This window comes from Paramisgurnus dabryanus, chromosome 6, assembly GCF_030506205.2.
Source record: "Paramisgurnus dabryanus chromosome 6, PD_genome_1.1, whole genome shotgun sequence".
Classification (NCBI taxonomy): domain Eukaryota; kingdom Metazoa; phylum Chordata; class Actinopteri; order Cypriniformes; family Cobitidae; genus Paramisgurnus; species Paramisgurnus dabryanus.
In genome coordinates this window covers 7,158,523-7,181,335 of record NC_133342.1, presented here as the reverse complement: position 1 = coordinate 7,181,335, position 22,813 = coordinate 7,158,523, and the positions used below count along the sequence as shown (strand labels likewise).

At 39.3% G+C, this 22,813-nt stretch overlaps 1 protein-coding gene across 7 annotated transcripts in view; it reads right to left on the bottom strand.

Annotated features, from left to right (window-relative positions):
• Positions 1 to 213: 213 nt before the first annotated feature.
• mtcl1 (microtubule crosslinking factor 1) overlaps positions 214 to 22,813 on the bottom strand; it is a 65,110-nt gene continuing 42,510 nt past the window's right edge. For 2 of the 7 annotated variants that reach the window (XM_065261969.2, XM_065261972.2), the window contains 9 exons: positions 20,903 to 21,073; positions 18,693 to 18,902; positions 18,426 to 18,587; positions 17,988 to 18,155; positions 15,088 to 15,321; positions 13,460 to 13,780; positions 13,081 to 13,157; positions 10,732 to 12,298; positions 214 to 6,214 (listed from right to left, as the gene is read on the bottom strand). In XM_065261969.2, coding sequence (XP_065118041.1) covers positions 5,999 to 6,214; positions 10,732 to 12,298; positions 13,081 to 13,157; positions 13,460 to 13,780; positions 15,088 to 15,321; positions 17,988 to 18,155; positions 18,426 to 18,587; positions 18,693 to 18,902; positions 20,903 to 21,073 — 3,126 coding nt within the window. In that variant the 3' untranslated portion in view covers positions 214 to 5,998. Of the gene's footprint in view, positions 6,215 to 9,051; positions 9,100 to 9,135; positions 9,231 to 10,731; positions 12,299 to 13,080; positions 13,158 to 13,459; positions 13,781 to 15,087; positions 15,322 to 17,987; positions 18,156 to 18,425; positions 18,588 to 18,692; positions 18,903 to 20,902; positions 21,074 to 22,813 lie in introns of those variants that run through there. The other 5 variants (XM_065261971.2, XM_065261974.2, XM_065261970.2 and 2 more) reach the window with 4 other exon arrangements.

Sequence of the window (22,813 nt, the reverse complement as noted above, 5' to 3'; positions counted from 1 at the left end):
CTCTGATGTTAGGGATAAGGGGCAAGGTTTCAAAATAGTTTTTTTTTAAATAATGGTAGCTTTGTTCGATTCACTTGTACAAATTCATACAAATTAGCCAACTTGTAAAACCAGTGCAAATTTCTGAGAGATCAGGCAAGTATTTGTATATAACAATAATTTTGGCATGTGGTAAATGACATCTCAGTACACAAGAAATGATTAGATAGGAGCTTTTTTGGGAAATACACATTCAATTTATTACCAGTTGAACACACACTCTATCATAAGACTTTAGACAGGGGCTTCATTTAAAACTTCATTTCTCATTTGAAAGAAAAAACTTTATAATTTATAATAACAGCTATACAAACATGATTTAATACATACAACCATAGACTTAAAAAGTTTTCTTATCTCAATGCAAAGTTGATAGCAAGACAAATAAAAAAGACAATTTGAGAACCTGTGAACAGCGGTGTGTGTGTGTGTGTGTGTGTGTGTGTGTGTGTGTATACATATGTGGGGTTGGCTTACAATATGAGCTTTATCACAAAGTACAACAGCATCCGAGTACATGCACTAAAGTGCTAGTGTTTAAAGGCATGCATATCAAATATGGTATCTGCACAATGGCTGTCCAATCCCAGTCAAAACATCCTTTAGGAATGTGTAAAGGATTCCTGTTAGAATGAGAATTTCATTTTGAAGGATCGCTATGGGAATTGTTTCATTCCACCAATAGAAAACTAGAAACTTTTCACATAGTGTCAGCATGAAACAGCCATCATAACTTATATTATGTTGACTGTACCGCACCATATCCTGTATATCGCAGGATATTCAACAAGAAATGTTAAAAGTGGGACTTGATTTAGGAATTTATGAAACAAGAAAAAAGGCCTTGATGGGAGAGGGAACGTCTTTGCAGAAAAGGAGAAAATTGTTATGTTTAAAATATACAAAAAATGATTTTCAAGAAAAAAAACCATAGTATTTTTGTCTTGTTTTTAGTAAAAATATCTAAAAATTCTTAAATTAAGATCAGCAAAACGACCCAGGAAAATAGGTCTAGGTTTTAGACCAAAAATATCAAATTTAAGTGATTTTGTGCTTAAAACAAGCCAAAAAATCTGCCAATGGGTTAAGCAAAAAAATCTTTAACATTTTTCTTAAACCCTAAATTCAGGAAAAAATTAAGAAAAAATTGCATACCCTATTGGCAGATTTTTTTTTTTTTTGCTTGTTTTATGCACAAAATAACTTTTTTTTTTTGATATTTTTTGATATTTGATATTTTTGGTCTACAAACTAGACTTATTTTCTTGGGTGATTTTGCTCATCAAGTAAAAGCATCTTAATTTAAGAATTTATAGATATTTTTACTGAAAACAAAACAAAAATACTAAGAATTTTTTTCTTGAAAATTATTTTTTGCAGTGTATTCATACACTTTATTTGTTTTCCAGAGCAATGTGCATTTATGAAGTGTCATATTATAATATGCACAAGACGACTTAAACTTCTATTTAAAAGGAAAAATGTAAAAATATTGATTTCATGTTGACATTAACCCTGGGTTTAAGTCCAAGCTTAGCACTGCTTTTAACCCGTTTATGGGCTAACCCTGAATTGCAGGGCCCAGACATAAACCACCTTAAAACAATCCAGTGTTAGAATATAGCAGCGAGTTTAACAAAACAAAACCAATCATAAAGTCAGTCATTGACTATTAAAACATTATCAAAAAGAGTGTTCGAAAGAAAGAAATTTGAATTAATAATAATAATAATAATAATTGTTTCTAGAATCCTGTACAGATTCCTGTTGGTATTTTTTGACTTGGTAATTGTGCATAAGGATACTAGTAGCACTTTTCCACCATTGAGCCGAACCGATATAGACTGCTAAGGAACGGTTACAGTTATGTTTCCACCTGTGCCTGGTTCGTCACGGTACGATTAGAAACCGCTCTCAGCTTGTAATTCTTAGTATGGTTGTCTAAAGCCTGTTGCACACTAGGTGAAAAGCACAGTGGACAGATGCAGGGTTCCCACACCTTAGTTAACTTCAAATTTAAGGACCTTTCAAAGACTTTCCAGGTCCAATACCCTCAAATTCAAAGACTAAATGTGGGGACACATTTCAAGAGCAAGGTTACATCGTGTAACCTAAGGTACATTGTTACAGTTCCCTTTCGAGGGAACTCGCGCTGCGTCACTGCGGTGACACTTTGGGGACGCCTCCAGGTGTAAGTGTGTCTGAATGTGTATATCAAATTCAACCAATGGTGAGGCTTAACGACAAAGAGTGAAGCGAGAGCCAGGAAGTATATCGCTATCTGAAATATTGCCAAAGACGGTGTTACAGGGACGCAGGAAGTATGGCAAGGGAGACGCAGCGTCTCGTTCCCTTCTCAGGGAACAACAGTTACATACGTAACCCGAGACGTTTTCATGTGTCAAACACAACTATGCAAAAAAGCATTTTGGTATGAATCAACATTCGCATACAGAAGATATAAGCATTTAAAGTGAACAGTTTAGCACGTGTGCTTAAAAAGTCTAGAATGTTTATGATATTATCCTACACTACACAGGGAATAATATGATTTTTTTTCCAGAAAACTTCTTACATAAAATAGTTTCAAGCACTTTCAATGACCTGTGACTTTGGGGCCTTGATTTTTTTCCCTCAGATTCACAAACTTTCAAGGATTTCAAGAATAAGTTGGAACCCTGACAGATGGCGCCAGTGTGCTCATAAAAAATTATGCGTCAAATTTTAAATTTGTGGTGTTTCACATCTCTCTCAGTGTGCGACAGGCTTTAATCATGCTGATAGAATGCGAATAGTGACATCGCCGCTCAGGATTGGTCACTCTCTGTTGCCTGGCTACAAGTATCTCTCTGTAACTGGTAAAGTGCGTTATTTGAGCGAAATAAACACAGATCAGGTAAAAAGTAGTCCTAAAAACTAAAATAAATTATTATCCTTCATAACACGCTCAATAATTACATTGCATATCGTCTGTAAACTCTTGATTGATGTGTTTGTATTACATTTCAAGGGAGGCTTTTATCAGAAAAGTAAACCATATCCGTAGCGGCTCGGCGCAGTTTTGAATAAATACACATCGAGAACGGTTTGGCACGATGGTGGAAAAGCAGCTTTAGTGTCAAACTCTCCGTTCATTGTGTCATCAAGCTGAACATTCAAATGTTACATTTGCTTTTTAAATACATTGGTATGATTGACATCATGTATCATTCTTCCCTGTCGAACTAGTTAAGATTTTTGTTATATCTAATTCTCTTTACAAATCTTTATATTCAAGCATCAAAGGGTACAAACAGAAATGGGATGAAAAGTAGGCTAAAATTAAGAAAATAGTTTTATAAAGTATATACTGTACACATAACATAATTTAACAAATGACATTCACCCCGCCAAACAAGAGAGAAAAATACATAAATACGTGTAAACGTTTACGCTCTTCTGACAAATATCATTACTGTCCAGTTGAAGTTTTCAGAAAACCTGAAAAAAATACACATCAGCTTTTTAAAGAACACATAACATAAATCATCGTATGTATTGCATACATGTACAGTGACACACACACACACTGAGAGGTCACGTGTGTGCAGGCACCTCTTATGCATCTTTCAGATGTTTTGTGTCCGTACATTCCAGGTCCTTGATATCTCTAAAGGTTCAAGCTCAGTTTCCAAATGGGTCAGTTTAGCTGGTGCTCACAGAACTCTGCCCCCTAGTGGCAGGACGCGTTTTAAGAAAGATTCTTGATGATTCAGTGGCTCTGGTGGTGTGCGTACTTGTATGTGTGGTCAGACTGGATCAGGAGATGGTGAAGGAGCTTCGTGACTTCCTCGCAAAAACAGCATGAACTCGGCTATGTTTGAAAAAGCATGCTAGCATACTATTTATTCTGCAGTACGTAAGTGGTCTGTATGCATGGAAAATTATAATGAACTTGTGCTACAAAAGGCTCAAAGAAGACCCTTTTTTTATTGGGTTCCCCAAAGAACCATTTCTTTCTCGCCTTTCAAAACCTTAACCCTACTACAAAGGAACCATTTGTGAAACGGAAAGTTTTTTTTTTTCGGATATTTAGGGTTCTTTATGGAACCATAACACCAAAAATAGTTCCTCTATGGCATTGTGTAGCACCTTAATATTCACCAAACATTTGTTAAAATGTGCAGATAGAGAACATAAGAATGGCTGTTTACCACAATGCAATGTGTTAAAGTCACCATGAAATTGAAAGGGCGGGGCTATCAGAGATTTGTTTCGGCCTGGGAAAAGGTCGAAGCGATTAGCAACATGGCCCGACTTCTTGCAATCCAATCAGTTCTCGATGGACGTAATCAAGTCCCGCCCTACATCTTCTCTCATGTCAAAAGCTGTTTTACTTGTATATATGTCACGATATGGAAAAAAAGACAATTGCTACTTCCATTTCATGGCAACTTTAAAGGGGTCATAGCATGAAAATGTGACTTTTTCCATGTTTAGGTGCTATAATTGGGTCCCCAGTGCTTGCATTAACCTAGAAAATGTGAAAAGAATAACCCAATAACTGCCAGCATGTGAAAAATTTGGTTATTTATATTTTGCCTGTTTTGTGACAATAATACCACCCCTTAATCTGCACTATCCAACCACCGCATTGTCATTAAGTGCAGAGAGAGAGAGAGAGAGAGAGAGAGAGAGAGAGAGAGAGAGAGAGAGAGAGAGAGAGAGAGAGAGAGAGAGAGAGAGAGAGAGAGAGAGAGAGAGAGAGAGAGAGAGAGAGAGAGAAATAAATGACAGCACAATTGAGTTTCAATTTCAACAAAACACCATTATGGTGATCCGTGTTTGCATTAATCAGCTCATTTGCATTTTAAAGGACACGTCCAGAACGGCACATTTTTGCTCACAGCTACAAAGTGTCAATTTTATCATACTATAATAAATTATCCGTGGGGTATTTTGAGCTAAAACCTCACATACTTATCTGGGAACACCAAAGACTTATTCTAAATCTTTAAAAAATCTGATAATATGACCCCTTTAAACCTTACCATTTGTGACCACTGAACCGGAAGTAATAATATACAAAAATGTACAAATCTTTATATATTTTTAGACATCATTTGATTAACGGTGCAAAATAACCTCATTTATTTATCCAGCTAACTCAATGTCTCTCTACGTATTTAAAGCAACACTATGTAGTTTCCATGTACAAATGACTTACAGCTCCCCCATGTGGTTGAAAAGCGCAACAGTGCCTGGTATCAGACACTCTTCTGCAGGCAGGGGGAGGGGCGGGGCTGTGTTTCCTACCCTCCACCGCCACTTTCAGAGTGTGCTTGTAGCAGCTAGGAGGCTGCTCAGGTTGCAGCAACAGTACAATTTGTCCAGTTAAAAGTTGTTCTATCACTGAAATAATTTTAGAGACATTATTTAAAGGTAAAAAAACTACATAGTGTTGCTTTAAACATGCAATGTAATGAAGTCCAAGTTTATCGGTACATACTACACTGTCAGAAGAAAAGTACCCAAGCTGTCATTGGGGCAGTACCCTTTAAAAAGTCCTAATATGTACCACTTAGGTACAAATGTGTGTACATTTGGTATCTTTGAGGTACTAATATGAGCTCTTTAGGTGCAAATGTGTACTTTTTTAAAGGGTATTTCAGCCCCGGTGACAGTCAAGGAATATTATTATAAAATTTTTCTGACAGTGTACTATTTCATACTATTTGAAAACGTCAGTAGGCAGTATAGAGGATACAGTATATACTGTGCACTAAGCAGTATGCTAGCATTCAATTCCAAACACAGCCTGCTTTGTTCAAGGGCACTACGGTGCTGGCTCCATACTTCTGGTTAACAGCCCCAAGCTTTTTTATCCATCACGTCATGATAAACCGGCTGGTATAAAAAATACACAACAAAAGGATGCCTGAGTTGCAAGGAAGTAGTGGTGTAATGTAAATTTGACTGGTTAAAGGTGAACCTCCTGACCGGGTTCCTCCGATTCTGGGATGGTCTGAACCGCTCTGACGGGTGAGGGAAAACGGAACTCCGTGCGATCTCTGTAGTTGGGGGAAGATGACGGCGAGTGGGCAGCCCAGCGGGATGGCGGGCGTCGGTTTGCGGGGCGTGCCGGACGCAGGAAGCGAGAGTCCAGAGGCGGGGCAACTGGCGAACGTGGCAAGTCCTACATTGAGAAAATAAAACCATAAGATTAAAGTTGATTGTCCCGTGCAGACATCTGGTAGCTTATACATAATAAAGCCCAATGGAAACATGACCCATCTACCCATCATCCGAATTACATCAGATTGGGGTCATTCGCATGAAACAATGCCCTTTGTGTGCTTTTTGTCAAAAAAAATTTCTACATAAAATCATAATTAATGTTTACACCTACATAATGTAAAGAATTGTGAAAATATAACCTTGATTTGAGTAGTAACTTCAATGTCTGTAATCTTAACACACACCAATGACATTGTTGCTCTTATATTTAAAAAGTAAAGCCCTTTGTCCTGTGAAGATCTCAACCAAGTGTTATGTTATCACCACTAACACTGAGATTACGTCACACTGTTAGATGTTATGTGATGATATTCAGCATTAGCAGCAGGTGTTAATATACACAGCCAACACTGACACCAGCCACATTATCCAACACAAAACACCACTATCACTGCTAACATGCTGAGCAGGTCATGTTAACACGAGACCGTAAACATGGTAAAAGGAAAGAAACCCCAGAAACCCCAGAAAGAGCCCAAGATGTTAGACTGTGGTCTTCATCCGCATTGCTGGTGAGACATGTCGGACTGTAAAAGACAATTTGAAACCAACTAAAGTAATGGAAGTACAAACACACATTACAGCCAAAGGACCTATGAAAAATAAAAAAGTGATTATATATTAATAAATGTTACACCATTCAAAAAGCCACATCTGAGGTTAATACACGGACGCCTCAAATGGCATGTGGACACTCGTTTAAATGTCATTGTCAGAACCAAACATCAAAACAAGTTGCATTTTATTTGAGAAGTTTTAGGTGTTTTAGGTGTTTCCCTGTCAATGACGAGAATTTCCGACTTTCCGCAATACCGCTAATATCCACCAGGGGGGCGCACTTTCGCAACTTATAACACGGAAGTAACGCCTCACGTGAAAGAGAAAGAACTCCGTGTATGTTTTAAAATTGCTCTGAATCTGATCTCTATCAAAAGTCCTTCACAAAAATTTAATTATTTCAGCTTTTTGCTAAAAATTTGGTGTTTTTAAAGAAACTTACGCATATTTGAGAGGTGATAAAAAGAGAATTAATGAAGGTAGGATGAAAGTTTTTTGTCCTTTCATTTGATATATTGTTTGTTTATATATTTAAAGGAGAACATTTTCTGAAAGGCATCAAACTTTTGTGAAAATCATGAAAAATGCTGGCGCTGGCTGGAAAGTGTTACGTTTAAAGCCAGAGCTTTCCCAATCCATTCTTTTATCCTCTATAAACACAGCGTCAACTCAAAAAATATCTGCATACATTAGGGCTGTCAAAAGATGAATAGCATACAAAATAAAAGTTTCTTTTTTCATAATATATGTGTGTGCACTGTGTGTAATTACTTTGTGTATATAAATACACACACATGCATGTATGTATTTAAGAAACCTTTACATGTGTACATGTTTATGTGTATTTTATATTACTGTATATATAAAAATACATGACTAACATTTTTCTTAAATATACATAACTATTACAAACAATACACACACAAATATATTACGCAAACACACTGTTTTATTTTTATGCAATTAATTGCAATTAATCTTTTGACAGCCCTAACACACACACTTATTTTTTACATCAACACAATAAAATCTGTGTTTACATAGATCCACAAACACGACTAAATTATTACGCATATTATGCATTATTACGAGTATTACGCATGCCAGCCAACCCATACAGCAAAAAGTTTATTTTTCCTATAATAAAATAATAAAAAAATGTATAAAATCCATATAAAATGTATATGTATGTATAAAATATAAAGCTATGTTTACAGGTTTGTAACATACAAAGTTTTTCTTCCAATGCAAAGTTAGTATAAATGCTTTAAAATATATTTATTTTAAAAATATACAAAAGTGGCCAAAAATATATATATTTTTGTAAACATATTTCAAAATATATTTCAGTACATATATTTTTTTGCCATTTTGTGTATATTTTGAAATAATTTTAAAATTATGTTTGAAAAAAATTTCTTTTTGACTGAAAATGTCTATAAAGTGGCCAAATTTTGTAAACTTTGTTGGAGAAGCATTAATAAACCAAGTATCCTTAGCAGTCCTGTATGACTTCACCATTATCACAGATTTGCGTTTACATGGTAGATATGACTACAAGGCATTTTATTTTAAAAATTGCTTTGAAAGTTTGCATTTTCAGGACCCCAAACTGCTATTGTCATGTAAAAAAACCGCCAAACCACACAAACTTTATTTGTTTACTTGAAAATGTTGTCGAGTAAATGACCCCTCATATCACTTATGCAACTTGGTTTGATGTTTTTTCATTTGATTTCAACTTTTTGAAGCGACTTTATATATATATATATATATATATATATATATATATATATATATATATATATATATATATATATATATATATATATATATATATAAAAAATGTTTGAAAAATTGGAACTCAATTACCTTCGATTATAAATGTATTATGGCCCAAGATTAAAGTAAAGCGTGATCTCCCCTAAACCGATGGCTTTTTGGATAACTGTTTATCAATGATGTCAATTAATATCAGACGATGTGCATGCTCACACCTACATGAGGAGAGAGTGTGACCACAACAAAGCAAGTATGTTATTTCCCATAATGCATAGCAGTGATACAGAGTCGGAAAATTGTGTGGCATGCGGTGAAACAAATCCACTGAAACCACAGAGACGAACACAAGTGAGAGCACTGTGAGGTCAGAGGTCAGGGAAGAGCGGTGAAACTTACAGCGCTGTGTTACAGTCCCCAGGGTGCGGTTAGTATTACGGTATGGTTCTGAAGATAACCCAAAAAAAAAAACAAGAATAAACACACTCATCAAAATCACACAAGCACAGCAGGAGCGCTGAATCCCTGAACTGAAGCAGCTAAATCCAGACAGGTCAAGGAGCGTCCAAACGTTTGACCTGTAAACGTAGCATCACTGCATAGAGATCAATATAATATTAAATAAAACCCATCAGTGACATTACTCTACAAATCCAGAAAAGAGACATCTATTTTTACCCTAAAAAATAACCATGGCCTTACTGCAATTCAAATAAAAAAACATGCTTATTGTAGTTACATAAATTAACCACGGTTTTGGTCCAGTAACCAAACATCGAACATAGAAAAACCATGATTTTACAAATTCCAAGGTAACTACAGATTTGCTATAATAAAACCATGGTTATTTTCACAAGTGTGTATTTCGCATAATTTTTTTTAGATATTTATCATCCTATCTATTTACCGCTCTATACATTACAGCTTGAATGACTAAATAAAAATATAAAAATTAAATCATTGACTTCTGTATTCTGTAAAAATCTGTAAATTTACCCTTGGGATTTGGTTTATCTGTGTGTTGACAGCGGTCTTGTACATTTATGTACGGGATTGATCTTCAAATGGACAGACAACATACACTAACACAACTTTATTACGCTGAATACAAACATCCCGCATCTAAAGTACTTACATAAGCAGTTTTCTACACATGGAAACAACAGGCAGCAAATATCATACGTGATTAAGTTACCATTAGCATTGCAGCATGCGGCTCAAATACATTCAGGCTTGGGCTGTGGCATTTGATCAACGTTTCAAAACAAAGCACTAAATCATAGACAAACAATAATGTAGTTTTGTTCCTTGAAACTGAATTATCTTAGTACCAAAACATTACTCAAGCAGTCAAACCTTTACTGTAATATGACACGCAGCACGCTCACTAAACATTAGCCAAACTGAGTCTGTACGAACCTTCAATATCTCCTAGGCAGATTAGATTAAATACAGAACAAATAGAGATGCAGAAGATTCTTGCTAATGTTTTTTTAGAGATAAAATTTTTTAGGAGAAACAATTCAGACAAAGTAAACACTTCAATGAAATATACTGTAATAAATGTCATTTTCCATTGCATAGTAAGGCTCGATACTTCTCAGTATGACTCACTTTTTGTGGGGTTTTCCACTAGTAGATAAATTTTTTAGGACCATATGAGTTGATGTTTAAGTGAGCTGTACCGATACTAAAATGTGATGTGCAGAGAAAATGTGAAAGGTCAGAGAGAATCGTCACTATTAGCGCCATTGCTAATAGTCAAGATTATTGACTATTAAGACTGCTAAGATATCAAGATTAGCGTACTCTCGTGCACCCTCGAGCATTGCCGCCATTGTGTTGTGCATTTGTTTGTGTCGCGTGTACAATTATGTAACGGCAGTAGGCGGTGCAAGTATAACTGTGTGGCGGTTGCCCGTACAGGGATTAGACTAGTCCTAGACAAAAAAAATTTAAGAGCTGTCCAAACTGAAAACAACATTCGAACTTAACCCAAGTCATTTAATCAATCAGTAAACATCAGCTGAGCAAAACATTTTCATCCACGTATAAAAAACCAAATCCCTCTTGACATACCTCAAGACATCCTGGTTTCTCTGCATCCCCTTTGTTCTGAGCAGCAGTAGTCGAAGTGGTAAGTTTCCTCTCCTCTCTGAAGCTCTGCTCCAGCAGTTTCTTATTCAAGATCCGTGCGGCGTTCTCTGCTAGCGTGTAACCCGGCGGAGCGGACAGATCCTGTCTGATGCTAATAACCTCCGGGTTCTTCTCACCCTGCGTTTCAACGATCAGCTGCACAGGGCTTGGGGACCGGCCCCGAGAGTTTCTCAAAGGCCCCTGTGTGGCACAAATGCTTGGAGATTTGGAATCCGCCGACCCCTGAGGCCCTGCCTCCGTGGGACGAGAGCGGCTGGGAGACTTGTTGAACTTTTGCACAGGGTCGTAAGCGATGGGCGTGTGGTCGATGATGTTGAAGAGGCTGGAGAGGCCATCGTTGATTGTGGTGTGAACTGGACTGTCCCTGGTTGTCGTGGAGCGTGCCCAAGCGGATTCATTGTTGCCTTTTTGCTGCTGAGCTGTTGGGGTAGGAACACGGACTTGGGCAGGAGGTTGGTCGGTTTTGACAGAATTGGAAGAGGGTTTCCTTTGGAGCTTGGGTGAGCCGTATTTAGGGGAACAGCAGGGGCGTTCGAACTTGGCCTGAACTACAGGAGAGTACTGCATCTTTCTCAGGCTCCTAGATGGGGATGAGATTGGGGTGGAGCCTCCTTTTGGTGTTAGACAGCGGTGCGGGCTGCTGGTGAGGGTGCGGATGGTCTCTGTTTGGAGCCCCACGCTGATGGTCTGGGTGGTCTGAGTGCCCCGTGAGGTTAATCCGTTCGTCTGACACGCCATATCTCGTAGCTGCCTTTCTGGAGGGCTGGATCCTGACGCAGAGGATCGGATGGTATTGAGGGTGGAAAAGGCCTTTTCCTTCATGTCATCGCTGAGATTGCGTGCCATCTCTAGCTCTAAAGCTGAACTGTACCCTATGGCAGGACAAAGCAGTGGGTGCTCTCCAGGCCTGAGTCCTGCCTCCAAATGACTCCTCAACTCACATGGCCATCTGGCTCCAAACACCTCCTCTACACCTCCTACAACCTCCCCTGCATTTACTTTGGTCATTTTGGAGAACAAATACTCCTGCTCAGTAGGGCCCATAGCAGACCGCTCCCCTCTTGCAGGGCTATGAATGATCTGAACCCCAAACTGTTCTGACCCCTGTGCTGTCCTAAGCGGGAGCTTTGGGCAGTACTCGGGACTACTCATGGTGTTGGTGGTCAAGGTAGCGCTGGTAGTTAGGTACCAAGAGGCTGGCTGGAATGCTTCTGAACTAGAGTCGGCCCTTCGGGATTCTGTCCTCTCTGCCCAGGCCTCTATCACAGGAGGGGGAATTATTGGACCCGGCATGGGGCAAGCCGTCAGGGAGCTTGTGGGCAGATCCCAGCCCTTACTATTAAACTCTTCAATGTACTTGAGGTCGTCTGGTGAAAGGGGAGGAGTTACATCATCCTGCCCGTGCTCGCCAGACTTGCTCTTGTCTGGTAGGAAGGGGGAGCTGTCCATCAATCGCTGGAATTCGCTCATGGAGCAAACCGACTTTGCCCTGTGGAGGGAATATTGTCAGTAGTTACATAGCATCTTAACATTAGTGCTGCTAACCATACTAGCATATTTATAATCAATCAAATACTTGGTTTTATGCAAAACAAGGTTGAGAACATGGCCATGATTCCTAAACACATTGACAACAACATAACTAACAATTATAATTCCCTTATATATACACTTACCCTTTAAATAATAACACTATATTTTCATAAAATTGTGGAGGAAGAGGTAGTAAAGACTGAGATGAAGAGCTTCTTTTGCCTTTGTAGTTCTCCTTAGTGCCTGTTGAAATGGCAGCAATATCTCGGTCTAAACATAGTTGCTGACCTACACTCAAGCAAGGGCAGAGCAAGATCGATTCATCTTTACAGATTCAGACTGGGGCGGTCAGGAAAGATACTGAAGGTTATTTGCAGCTGAAACAGTGTTGGGGTGAATGAAGCGCTGTGTTGGACAGTGATAAATGGACAGTGAATCAATAATCTGGAGCTGACCTGAAGAGAACAAAGCCTTATGCCCTATACACACTCTCTCTTTGAATAAGATGAAGTACTATATAGTATGAATATGGATAGTATGAATGAATTTGAATGTACTACATCCGCCATGTTGATACATCACGTGATATACGTTGTCACAACAACAAGTTAGTCGTTATTTGTAATGACATTAAACTAGTGCAATTTAACCACAAGGGACAGCTGTTTAATATATGTATTTGCATATATTGCATAAAACATTGGGAATTTGAGAAACGGCCAGAGACACACACAGTACCTGAGCAGACTGCCGCCACCCATCTCCTCCTCCGGGTAAACATCTGTTTCTACATTCTCACAAATCTCATTCAGAGCCTGAAACAAAGCACACAACATTAACATTGCTTTTATATAAAGTCAATTACTGAATTAACGTAATAAATGCATACAGTAGTATTTTATGTTCTTCACTATTACTGCTCTTCTACCGGTGAGAGAGGAGCAAGGATCGCAAGCATCATAAATATAACCATGCAAATGATGTCCCTTTGGATCAAAATGCATAAATGTAAATGCAGTTTGGACACAATCATAGTGGCTTTAGCTGCTCAGAACTCGGCAGTGAATTTTCCAGCCATAATCTTGCTAATTCATTAACAGATTCCGATGTCTCTTACTTCCTTCATGCAGGGAAAACGCTTTTCCATCTCCAGACATGATGGAGGGGGAACCTCCATCTCTCTTAGGGAATCCAGAGAGAGGGCATCCAAAAACAGGTTCTCTGAGACCCGAGGTCCCTCGCAGGGTCTGAGTCTGCTCACTGCGCCCTTCTCCTCCAGCGTGGCCTCAGAGTCGGAGTGTGAGCGCATGTGCGCGGCTGTGCAGGGGGAGCGAGGAGATCTGGGAGGCTTCGATGGGCTATCATGAGGTGAGAAGACATGCGCTGAACCTCCTTCAGACTGGTGAGCCCCCTCCGAATGACGCAGATCTTTCTGCATCTGAAATAGAGAAGGGGAGACATCGGCATTGTTTATCAAATGCAGACAGTGAATAAAACCCATTCACACAGCATTTGGTCCCAGAAAATTTCCGTAAAATTGGCAGAAAGGCTTCTGTGCGAACACAAACACATCCCGTACATGATCTGGGATCGCTTTTGTAAAAAGGGCCTAGTAACATTGCCGTAACATTCACGGAAAGCATTCTGTGTAAACAAGAGGCAGAAACAATGCCGTAAGGTGCATTCCGTAGTGAGGATGCGCGTGTCATTGCAACCAGAAGTTACGGTTCAGCTCTTTGGCACAGAGATTTAAGGAAATTTAAAGAAATGTCAGCAAACTGGACTGACGCAGAGATCAGGGAGCTTGTCACTATCCGCGCTGAAGCTGAGATCATTCACCAGCATGACAGAACAGCGCATCACACACTCCTTATGATCTTGTCATAAACAAAATTGCTCGAGAGAAGAGAGAGAAACAGTATGTGTGTGAATGCATGCACAGATTCCGGAAAATCATTGGCAGTATGAATTAATCAAAAATCAAAAGATCCTGGACAAATCCCGGACGCATTTTCCGTGTATTTTCCGTAATCTCTGTGTGAAAAGGGCTTAAATGAAAACGCCACCGTTTTTCAATATTTTACTATGTTCTTACCTCAACTTAGACAAATTAATACATACCTATCATTTTTCAATGCGTACACTTAATCTTTGTACAGCGTGTCGTGAATGTGTTAGCATTTAGCCTAGCCCCATTCATTCCTTAGGATCCAAACAGGGAAGATTTCGATGCCACCAAACACTTCCATGAGCGCTAAGCTTGTGGCACTTCGACCTCGGGTGCAGTAATATTGATGGAAGATGGAGCGAGAGGGGGAGTAGTCAGGAGTGATAATGTTACTGCGCGCCGAGGTCGAAGTGCTGCAGACTAAGTGCTCTTCTGCCATACAATATAGTTCTCATTTTTTATCCGCTTAAAAAATCACCACATTTTATTTTGTGCCACCATACTTACTCTTGTAACTACTCATGTAACAGTCTTTAAATAGGAAAAACATGGAAGTGTTTGGTGGCTTCTACATTCATCCCTGTTTGGATCCTAAGAAATGAACGGCGCTAGGCTAAATGCTAACACATTCACGACCTGCTGTACAAAGATTAAGTGCACCCATTGAAAAAAGATAGGTGTGTATTAATTTATCTAAGTTGAGGTAAGAACATAGTAAAATATTGAAAAAAGGTGGTGTTTTCCTTTAAGTGGCATGAATATAACAGGGCTTCTGAATTGAAACTTTGACCTCTGACCTTCTCCATCTTGCGGTGCATTTCTCGTAAGCTGTGCTCCCATTCGTGCCTCTCTTTCTCGAATCGCTCCAACATTTCGTTCCGTTCGCGGGTCCAACGCTTCTCTCCATGCTGCAGTTTCCAGCGCAGCTCCATTGTCAGACTGTGACTGTCGGCCAGCAGGCGGCACTGTTCTTCACGTTCCTGCTGCAGTGCATCGGCTGCGCATGCAGACTCACCACTCACCCCTTGGAGCTAAGCAGAGAACAATAAGAGAAGAATACATATGAATTCTGTAATATTTAAAATAGCAGGTAGAAAACAGTGTACCTTTATGAAAATTAACCATGGTTTTACTACAAATAAAATCAATTTGCATGTAGCCTACTACAGTGCATGCTGCAATTTTGTGCATGCATGTTCATGTCATGTACTACAAACCACATGCATCTCACATCTGTCATTCAGATGTTCATCTACCTGCAGTCTGGGCTCATCTGACTATGCCGTCTTTAAATAAACCAGGACAGTGTTTGATGGCCAGACTGCATCACTGCATAAATATAGCTGTCTATTTAAAGACGTTCCCTAACTCTCAAACACCAAAACGGTACACAAGACATCTTAAGCTCATCGTGAGAGTATTTCTGTGTGATATAATCAAATCGTTTTTAATAGGAAAGAGCATAAACATATCCTAGAGTAAATCAGCTTTGTAAAGGAGGGGATACAGTAAACTGAACAATAAATTAAACAAATATTACTGCACAGCTTTACTATTATCAGTCTGAAAGATGAATGAGACAATGCTTGTTAAAATCTGTGCATTCTGTGGATCCACCTCAATATTAAAAAAATTGCACGAAAATGAGCCAAACAATAGGAATATTGGTCCGTGTTCGAATCAACAAACTTTATCTTTAGGGCTCTGCTTCAAACTCTGGTGAGCTGCCAACCTAGGCAACCTATGCGACATCATTTATCTAAACTGAAGTTTTGCAGATGCAAAGGCTCTTCCTGATGTTTCTTCAAAGAAACGCTGTTTGGGCTAAAATGGCAGTGTCACATTTATCTTTTTGCATTTTACAATCCTTGGGGGGTCTAAAGCTATTTCATGTATTCTGACTTATCAACACAGTTTAAGAGTTGGATTCCTAGCTAAACATAGGCAAAGTGTTAGACGCATGACAAAGTATTTCTATGCCGAATGCACTTTGCCAGGGTTTGTACCAGTTTTGGAAAGTTTTTTCGAACATAAAAGATTCATATGTAACGATCTTGCTTTATTTCAATTTCAGTGCAGAAAGTACAGTGGAAGTCCTTATATGGGCACTTTAACCGAAATAGCGCACGCACACACCAACCAAGACCTGACACAAAATAAACGTCACCAAAGAAATGTGTTGGTTTTTTTGATGGAATTTAAGCATGTTCAGCTTTTCACTGAACCCAGCCTTATGGAAACAAGCTTGTTTATCTGGGGTAGCAGTACGTGTGTTTGTTTAACGCTGGATTTCATTTAAATGGGGCGGTCCCAACCAGGTCATGAGTCGCAGACGGTAAGTAAAACGGCATAAAATGTCTGTGTTTTGTTGGCAATTGGCGTGTAAAGCCCATGTTATAGTCGTGAGTAAATTCTACTCCGTAGGTTATCCGTAGCCTGACGTGCACCTTGGCAAATCTTTTACAGCACGTTAGTTCTACGCGAACCGCAAGCGACATGATTGGTCCACTAGAACCCCTCCCATCAGGTAAAAAACTGCGTATTATTTCTCTTCGCGATAGTGAGAACAAAGATAAGCCAAGTTGAGAAGTGATTTTACTCAAACTGCAACATAAGTCGCTGTCAATGTACTTCCACCATTGCTGGTCAAAGCAAGTTGCTTTTTCTTCTTCGTTTGTGGGTTAACTTGCCAGGCTGCTTCTTCATTGACGCTCGTGCTGCTACTGTGGTACATGCGTGGATATTGCTTACCAGCGGTCTGCATGTGTGTTTGCAGATCGACGCGGACGACGACGGAGAAGTATAAATGAAAATCGACGCGGAACCTAGGCCGCCGCGGCTACCTGGTGGGACCTACACACAACTATAATGAGCCCATAAGTGTATAATATGTAAACGATACGAAGGTGTAGTGAATCATAAGTTATCCAGAGATAGTGGGATAATGTTTTTTGTTTGTTGCTTGCTCGTGACTCGCTCCACCCACGGAACGCCTCCAGGAGCTCGGGCTTATCTGGAAAAAATCGGTACAGCTGATCTGACTTTAAATCTGATAAAACTAAAGACTCTTTGGAAATATGAAGGATTTAATGCTACACTATAGTACTCAAGATTAACATGAGATAAGCAAAAACGGTGTGTGTTATTTGCAGTGTTGGGGGTAACGCATTACAAGTAACGCGCATTACCTAATAATTACTTTTCTGAAGTAACGAGTAAAGTTAGCATTACTTTATAAATGTAAACATTAATATTTGAGTTTCTTTTTTTAAAAAGTAATGCAAGTTACTTTTCAGTTTAATTTATTTAATTTAAAAATAAAATAATGTACTGAATTAAACTGAACATATTAACGTAGAATTAAGCACTTTGTGTGCCTGAGCGGGAACAGTTTGAATCAGAAACTTAGATGGCAGGCCAGAGTTTGACATTTTTGCAATCATAAAAAACAACTGCAAGGCCTGAAAGAGATCAAGCCTCAGCCAAGTAAGAAAAAGAAACGCAAAAGTAACTTAAAAGTAACAAACGCATTACTTTCCATGAAAAGTAACTAAGTAACGCAATGAGTTACTTTTTTGGGGAGTAACTTAATAATGTAATGCATTACTTTTAAAAGTAACTTTCCCCAACACTGGTTATAAGAGCTTTAAGTGTGCAAAGGTGATGTCTTTCTCTATGATTAAACGCTTATTTGCACCTTGGCAACATGGCTCCTCATTTCAGCCCTCTGCATCTCCCACGTTGCTCTCTCATTGGCTAGCGTCTGTTGCAGCTGCCAACGCCGCTGGGCCTCCTCGCGAAGCTCCGCCCTCAGCTCCTCGAGCAGGGAGCGAAGGGCGTTCAGTACCCGCCGACTTTCACCCACCTACAGATAGAGACAGATAAGTCCAGATGAGTATTTTACTGTACAGTGGTTGCAATTTTATAGTTATCATATAACCTCAAGAGACTTGGAAGAATCAATGAGATTTGAAATGACAGACGTGGACCATATTTGAATTTAGTGCTAGTATTGTAATATCGCTAAATAAGTTCAAAATATGCATCGTTTTCTTCAGAAAACATTTAATTACCCCACAATTATTAGTTTGGAAACTTTATTTTCCTGTTTTTTCCGTACACGTTTGTCTGGTACCTGTTTCTGATACTGAAATCTCTCAGGAGAAAGCAAGAGTGGGGCGGGATCTGTGATGTCACTTCCTGCAATCCGGTGACATACTTTATCTTCTCTTTCTGTCTCGCTGTCCCCCTGCTCAATCACACTGCTCAGTTCGGGAATGTTCTCCAATCTCTCGAACTGAAGAAACGAGTAGAAAAATAAACAACAAAAAACTTTATTTAAACTCTAAAATGCACGTAATCAGTAAGTATTAAATATTCAGTCCAACTGCGTTTCCCTCACCTCTGCATGCGCTCCCTCCTCTACGGCGTCCGTCCTACGGCCGAGTCTCCAGTGCATGAGGATCCAACGCAGCTTCATGTACACGATGATCATGTTTTGCCGGAAGAACCTGACCTCTTGTTGGAGCAGGACTCTTTCCTGTGGCTCGTGAGATTGAAGCCCCTGCAGTTCGAGCCCTCGCCGCGCCTCTGAACGCCGCCTCTCCTCATCCTGAACATTCAGGGCAGATAAAAGTCATAAGGGTTAGGATTATCTCAGGTGAAGCATAACACGAGTGCACCGATGCACTGTGGGTAAAAAGACAAAGAGTACGTTGGGGTTTTAAGGGCAGCGTGGAATGTTGACCCGGCTTGAATTTGATTTAAAGTTTAGGTCCTGGAGCAAACAACAGAAAAACAAACATACTAAAAACCAGTGATGGGAATAACGGCGTTATAAGTAATTGCCGTTAGTAACTGCGTTATTTTTTTCAGTAACGAGTAATGAAATAAATTACTGTTTCCAACGTTATAACGCCGTTATCGTTACTGACATTAAAATGCTGCGCGTTACTAAACTTGATCTCACTGTAGTGATGTTCACCCACGTATGCTCGGCCGGGTAATTATCACGTTGGGGGGACCAATTGTCCCCACAAAGATAGGAATACCAGTATTTTTGTGACCTTGTGGGGACATTTTGATGTCCCCATGAGGAAACAAGCTAATAAATCAAACAGAATGATGTTTCTTGAAAATCTAAGGTATCAGACAGTTTCCTGTGATGGTTGGGGTTAGGGAATGGGGCAGGTAAGGGGAATAGAATATACAGTTTGTACAGAATAAAATGCATTACGTCTATGGAATGTCCCCAAAAAACATGGAAACCAGTATGTGCGCTCTCTCAGCCAAACACTGTTTTTCTCTTGTGTGTGTATGTGTGTGTGTGTGTGTGTGTGTGTGTATATATATTGGGAGAAACATAATTGATGATGATTGGTGAGTGTATGTTAGAGGGGGTGGGAGAACCACATAGCTGATGATGATTGGCTTAGTTTCCATCGTTAGCCAACCAGAGGCAGAGTTTACAAACATGCACGCACACACTCGCACAGTCCGAATCAGAGCGAGCAGTGTAAAAAAAGTCTGAGCAACTTTGTCACTAGATTTAGCAACTTTCTATCACTTTAGCGACATTATAGGACAAATCTAGCTATCTTTTCTGCCGTGGTTGGAGACTTTTGTAGACTGACATGAAAACACGCGTCGTTTTCTCTTCTCAACGAGCAGCGGTGCTGCTGCTGTGCCCCATCTCAAAGCACTGACATGCAGCCCGGTCATCTGGCATCAATCACTCCGAAAACACCGGCATCAGGACGATGGCAAGTACAACAAGCTCAAAGGTAGCGGTCGCAAACACGAAGTATAAAGCACTACTTTTCCATTGTTGAGGTGAAAGGCAAGAATGTTTGTGTAATGTGCAAGTTATGTCCATGAAGAAAAAGTCTCTCCACGTCTGTGGCAAGTAATTCTGATCTAATAAAGCACCTCACATCATCACATGCTGCCACAAAATTAGTGATTTCTCTTTAGTATCCATTTTAGTCATTTAACATATTTAATTTTGTAAGGGGCATTCAAGTTATTTGAAATATTATAATTTTTTGAGTAACGCAGTAATTACTTTTCCTGATAATTAATTACTTTTATAATAATGTAACGCAGTTACTAACTCAGTTACTATTTGTGAAAAGTAATTAGTAACTATAACTACTTACTTTTTCTGATTTGTTTTTAATGCTACAGTATAAAATGACAGACTATCACCATTTCTTGGGCCTTGTTTACACCAGTTATTAAGATGTGGACGACGCTAAATACAGGTGTAAACATTTTGTGCTTGTCCACTTTCGAAAACGCATTAGACCGAATTGCTTTTGTGGTGTAGATGCGCATGTGGTCAAATGTGTTCAAGCAGCCACAAAAGGCCGCCTACCTTTTCCAAAGTTTGTTTTCCAAAAATCACTCACCCCGCCTTTAACGAAAGCAGAGGGACTCGTCCACAGACCACGCCCTCATTATCAGGACAGAAGCAGTCGAAAGTGGGCAAAACAGACGGCTTAAAACACCAGGTGCGTCTCACCCGTCCACTTAATACCAGGTGTAAGTCTGCTGTTATTTCATATATGGGGAGTGTTTTCAGTTGTACTTTTCAAAATAAGGGTCAGTAACCTGAAGGACGGTTGATGTTGAGCTCTCTCTCTCCTCCGGTCCACACCTCATCCTCCTCTCATGGTCCAGACGTAACTGCATCTCTCTGGTAGGGGTTACCACCTCAGGTAGCACTGGGTCACGGAACTGAACCCCATCAGAACACAGAACAGCACTCTCAAAATCCCAGCACTTTCAAAAGAGACACCATCAATTTTATGCAAAAATAAAAAACAGTGTTTCATGCACCAAGACTGAGGCCTAGTCCACATGTACAGGAGTATTTTTACAAACAGAGTTCTTCCTCCTTCCTAAAATAAATCTTCGCATCCACACGAACACGCACGCAAAAAACACGGATCAATGGCATGCCCAACCAACAGATGGCGATATATCCCTAACCGTAAAGCCATGTTGGTTTCAGCGGCTACACGACAACGCCGCAACTGGAGTTGCTAAAAATCTTACCCTGGCCAGAAGGTGTTATAACAGTCCACATTAAAGGTGACATAGAATGATTGAACGGGGTATTTATCCTTGTTCTGTGATGTGACATGTAGACAATTTTTCTTTGTTTTGGTCCTTAGAAGCTTCCTAAAAACCTCTCTCAGATAGCTCTATTAGGGTGGGGGATTTTAAACAAGTGGTTTTGCACCTATTTGGCTCCCCCTACTGGCTTAACTTGCAATCTCATTACTGATTGGCTGACTTTGCTGCCACTCAAAAAATGTAGCCAATTATTTTAAAGTGGAGGGGCAGTGAGATGCCTGTGATGTCATAAGCATCAGTTTTTCAGATTGGGCCGTTTTCTGGCTGACATTTCTAAAAAAGGAATTTCTGACTGAGACTGAGACTGAGATGTTTAGCATGTCTAGCACTTTTTGTATGTTCGTGAATGCGGGTAGACTACCATTATTCAACAAAGACAAGGTAAAAATGTTTTTTCATTCTCTGTCCCCTTTAAACAATAGCTCATAACTTAAGCTTAACTGTAAGCTTAAACAAACACATGAGAAATACATAAAATGATTGACACACTTTTTACCTGCGAAACAAATAGTAAAGAACGTCAACATTTCATTTTAAAAGTGATTTGTGTGGGGATGGTGGACGACGACTGTTAATGAAAAAACAATGTGATTTTAAACAAACAGCAGTGGCTGTGAGTGCAAAAATAACTGCTGTGAAACAAACAATGGTGAATTAAATCATGACAACAAAACTGCTCTTGTTGCTTTTAGTTTCAGACAAATCAATTTATATTTGAAATACATTTATGCATTTAGCACACACTTTTACCTACAGCGACTTACAAGCCACAAACGTCATGCATACCGTTTTGTGCTCAAACGCCAGTCTGTCTGAAATCGAATAAAACTTTTATTTTGAAATCTGGAGCCATATTACTGAATAATTCATGACTAGACATAATTTTTAGGATCTGATTGAACCGACGTCTTTCTTGATTTAGGATAAAATGCAAATTTAATAAAAAATTGTTCCTGTAGCACAAAAGGTTGAGGGTTCAATTCCCAATTAACAGATATTGACCAAATGTGTTGAATACACTGTAAATGGCTTCAGATAAAAGTGTCTGCCAGATGCGTAGATTTTTCCCACACCAAGTATAACATTAACACTATTTTAAATTTTTTTGCCTGCGACTTCACTGGCTATCATCGTATTGCGTTACATTAGTTTTCACCTTACGTTCACGTATGTTGCGTTAACGCAGGATTTCTAAACTGGGGTTCGCAAACCCCTGGTGGTTCACAAGGGAATTGCAGGGGTTCGTGAGTTGATAAATCATTTAAATAATTACTTACAATAAAATCATGAGATGCAAATAAATGATTTTAAAATCAACTTTCTAACAATGTCAATTTTTACTAACAAAAGATATATTCTACTTATATAATCTGCATGTCATGT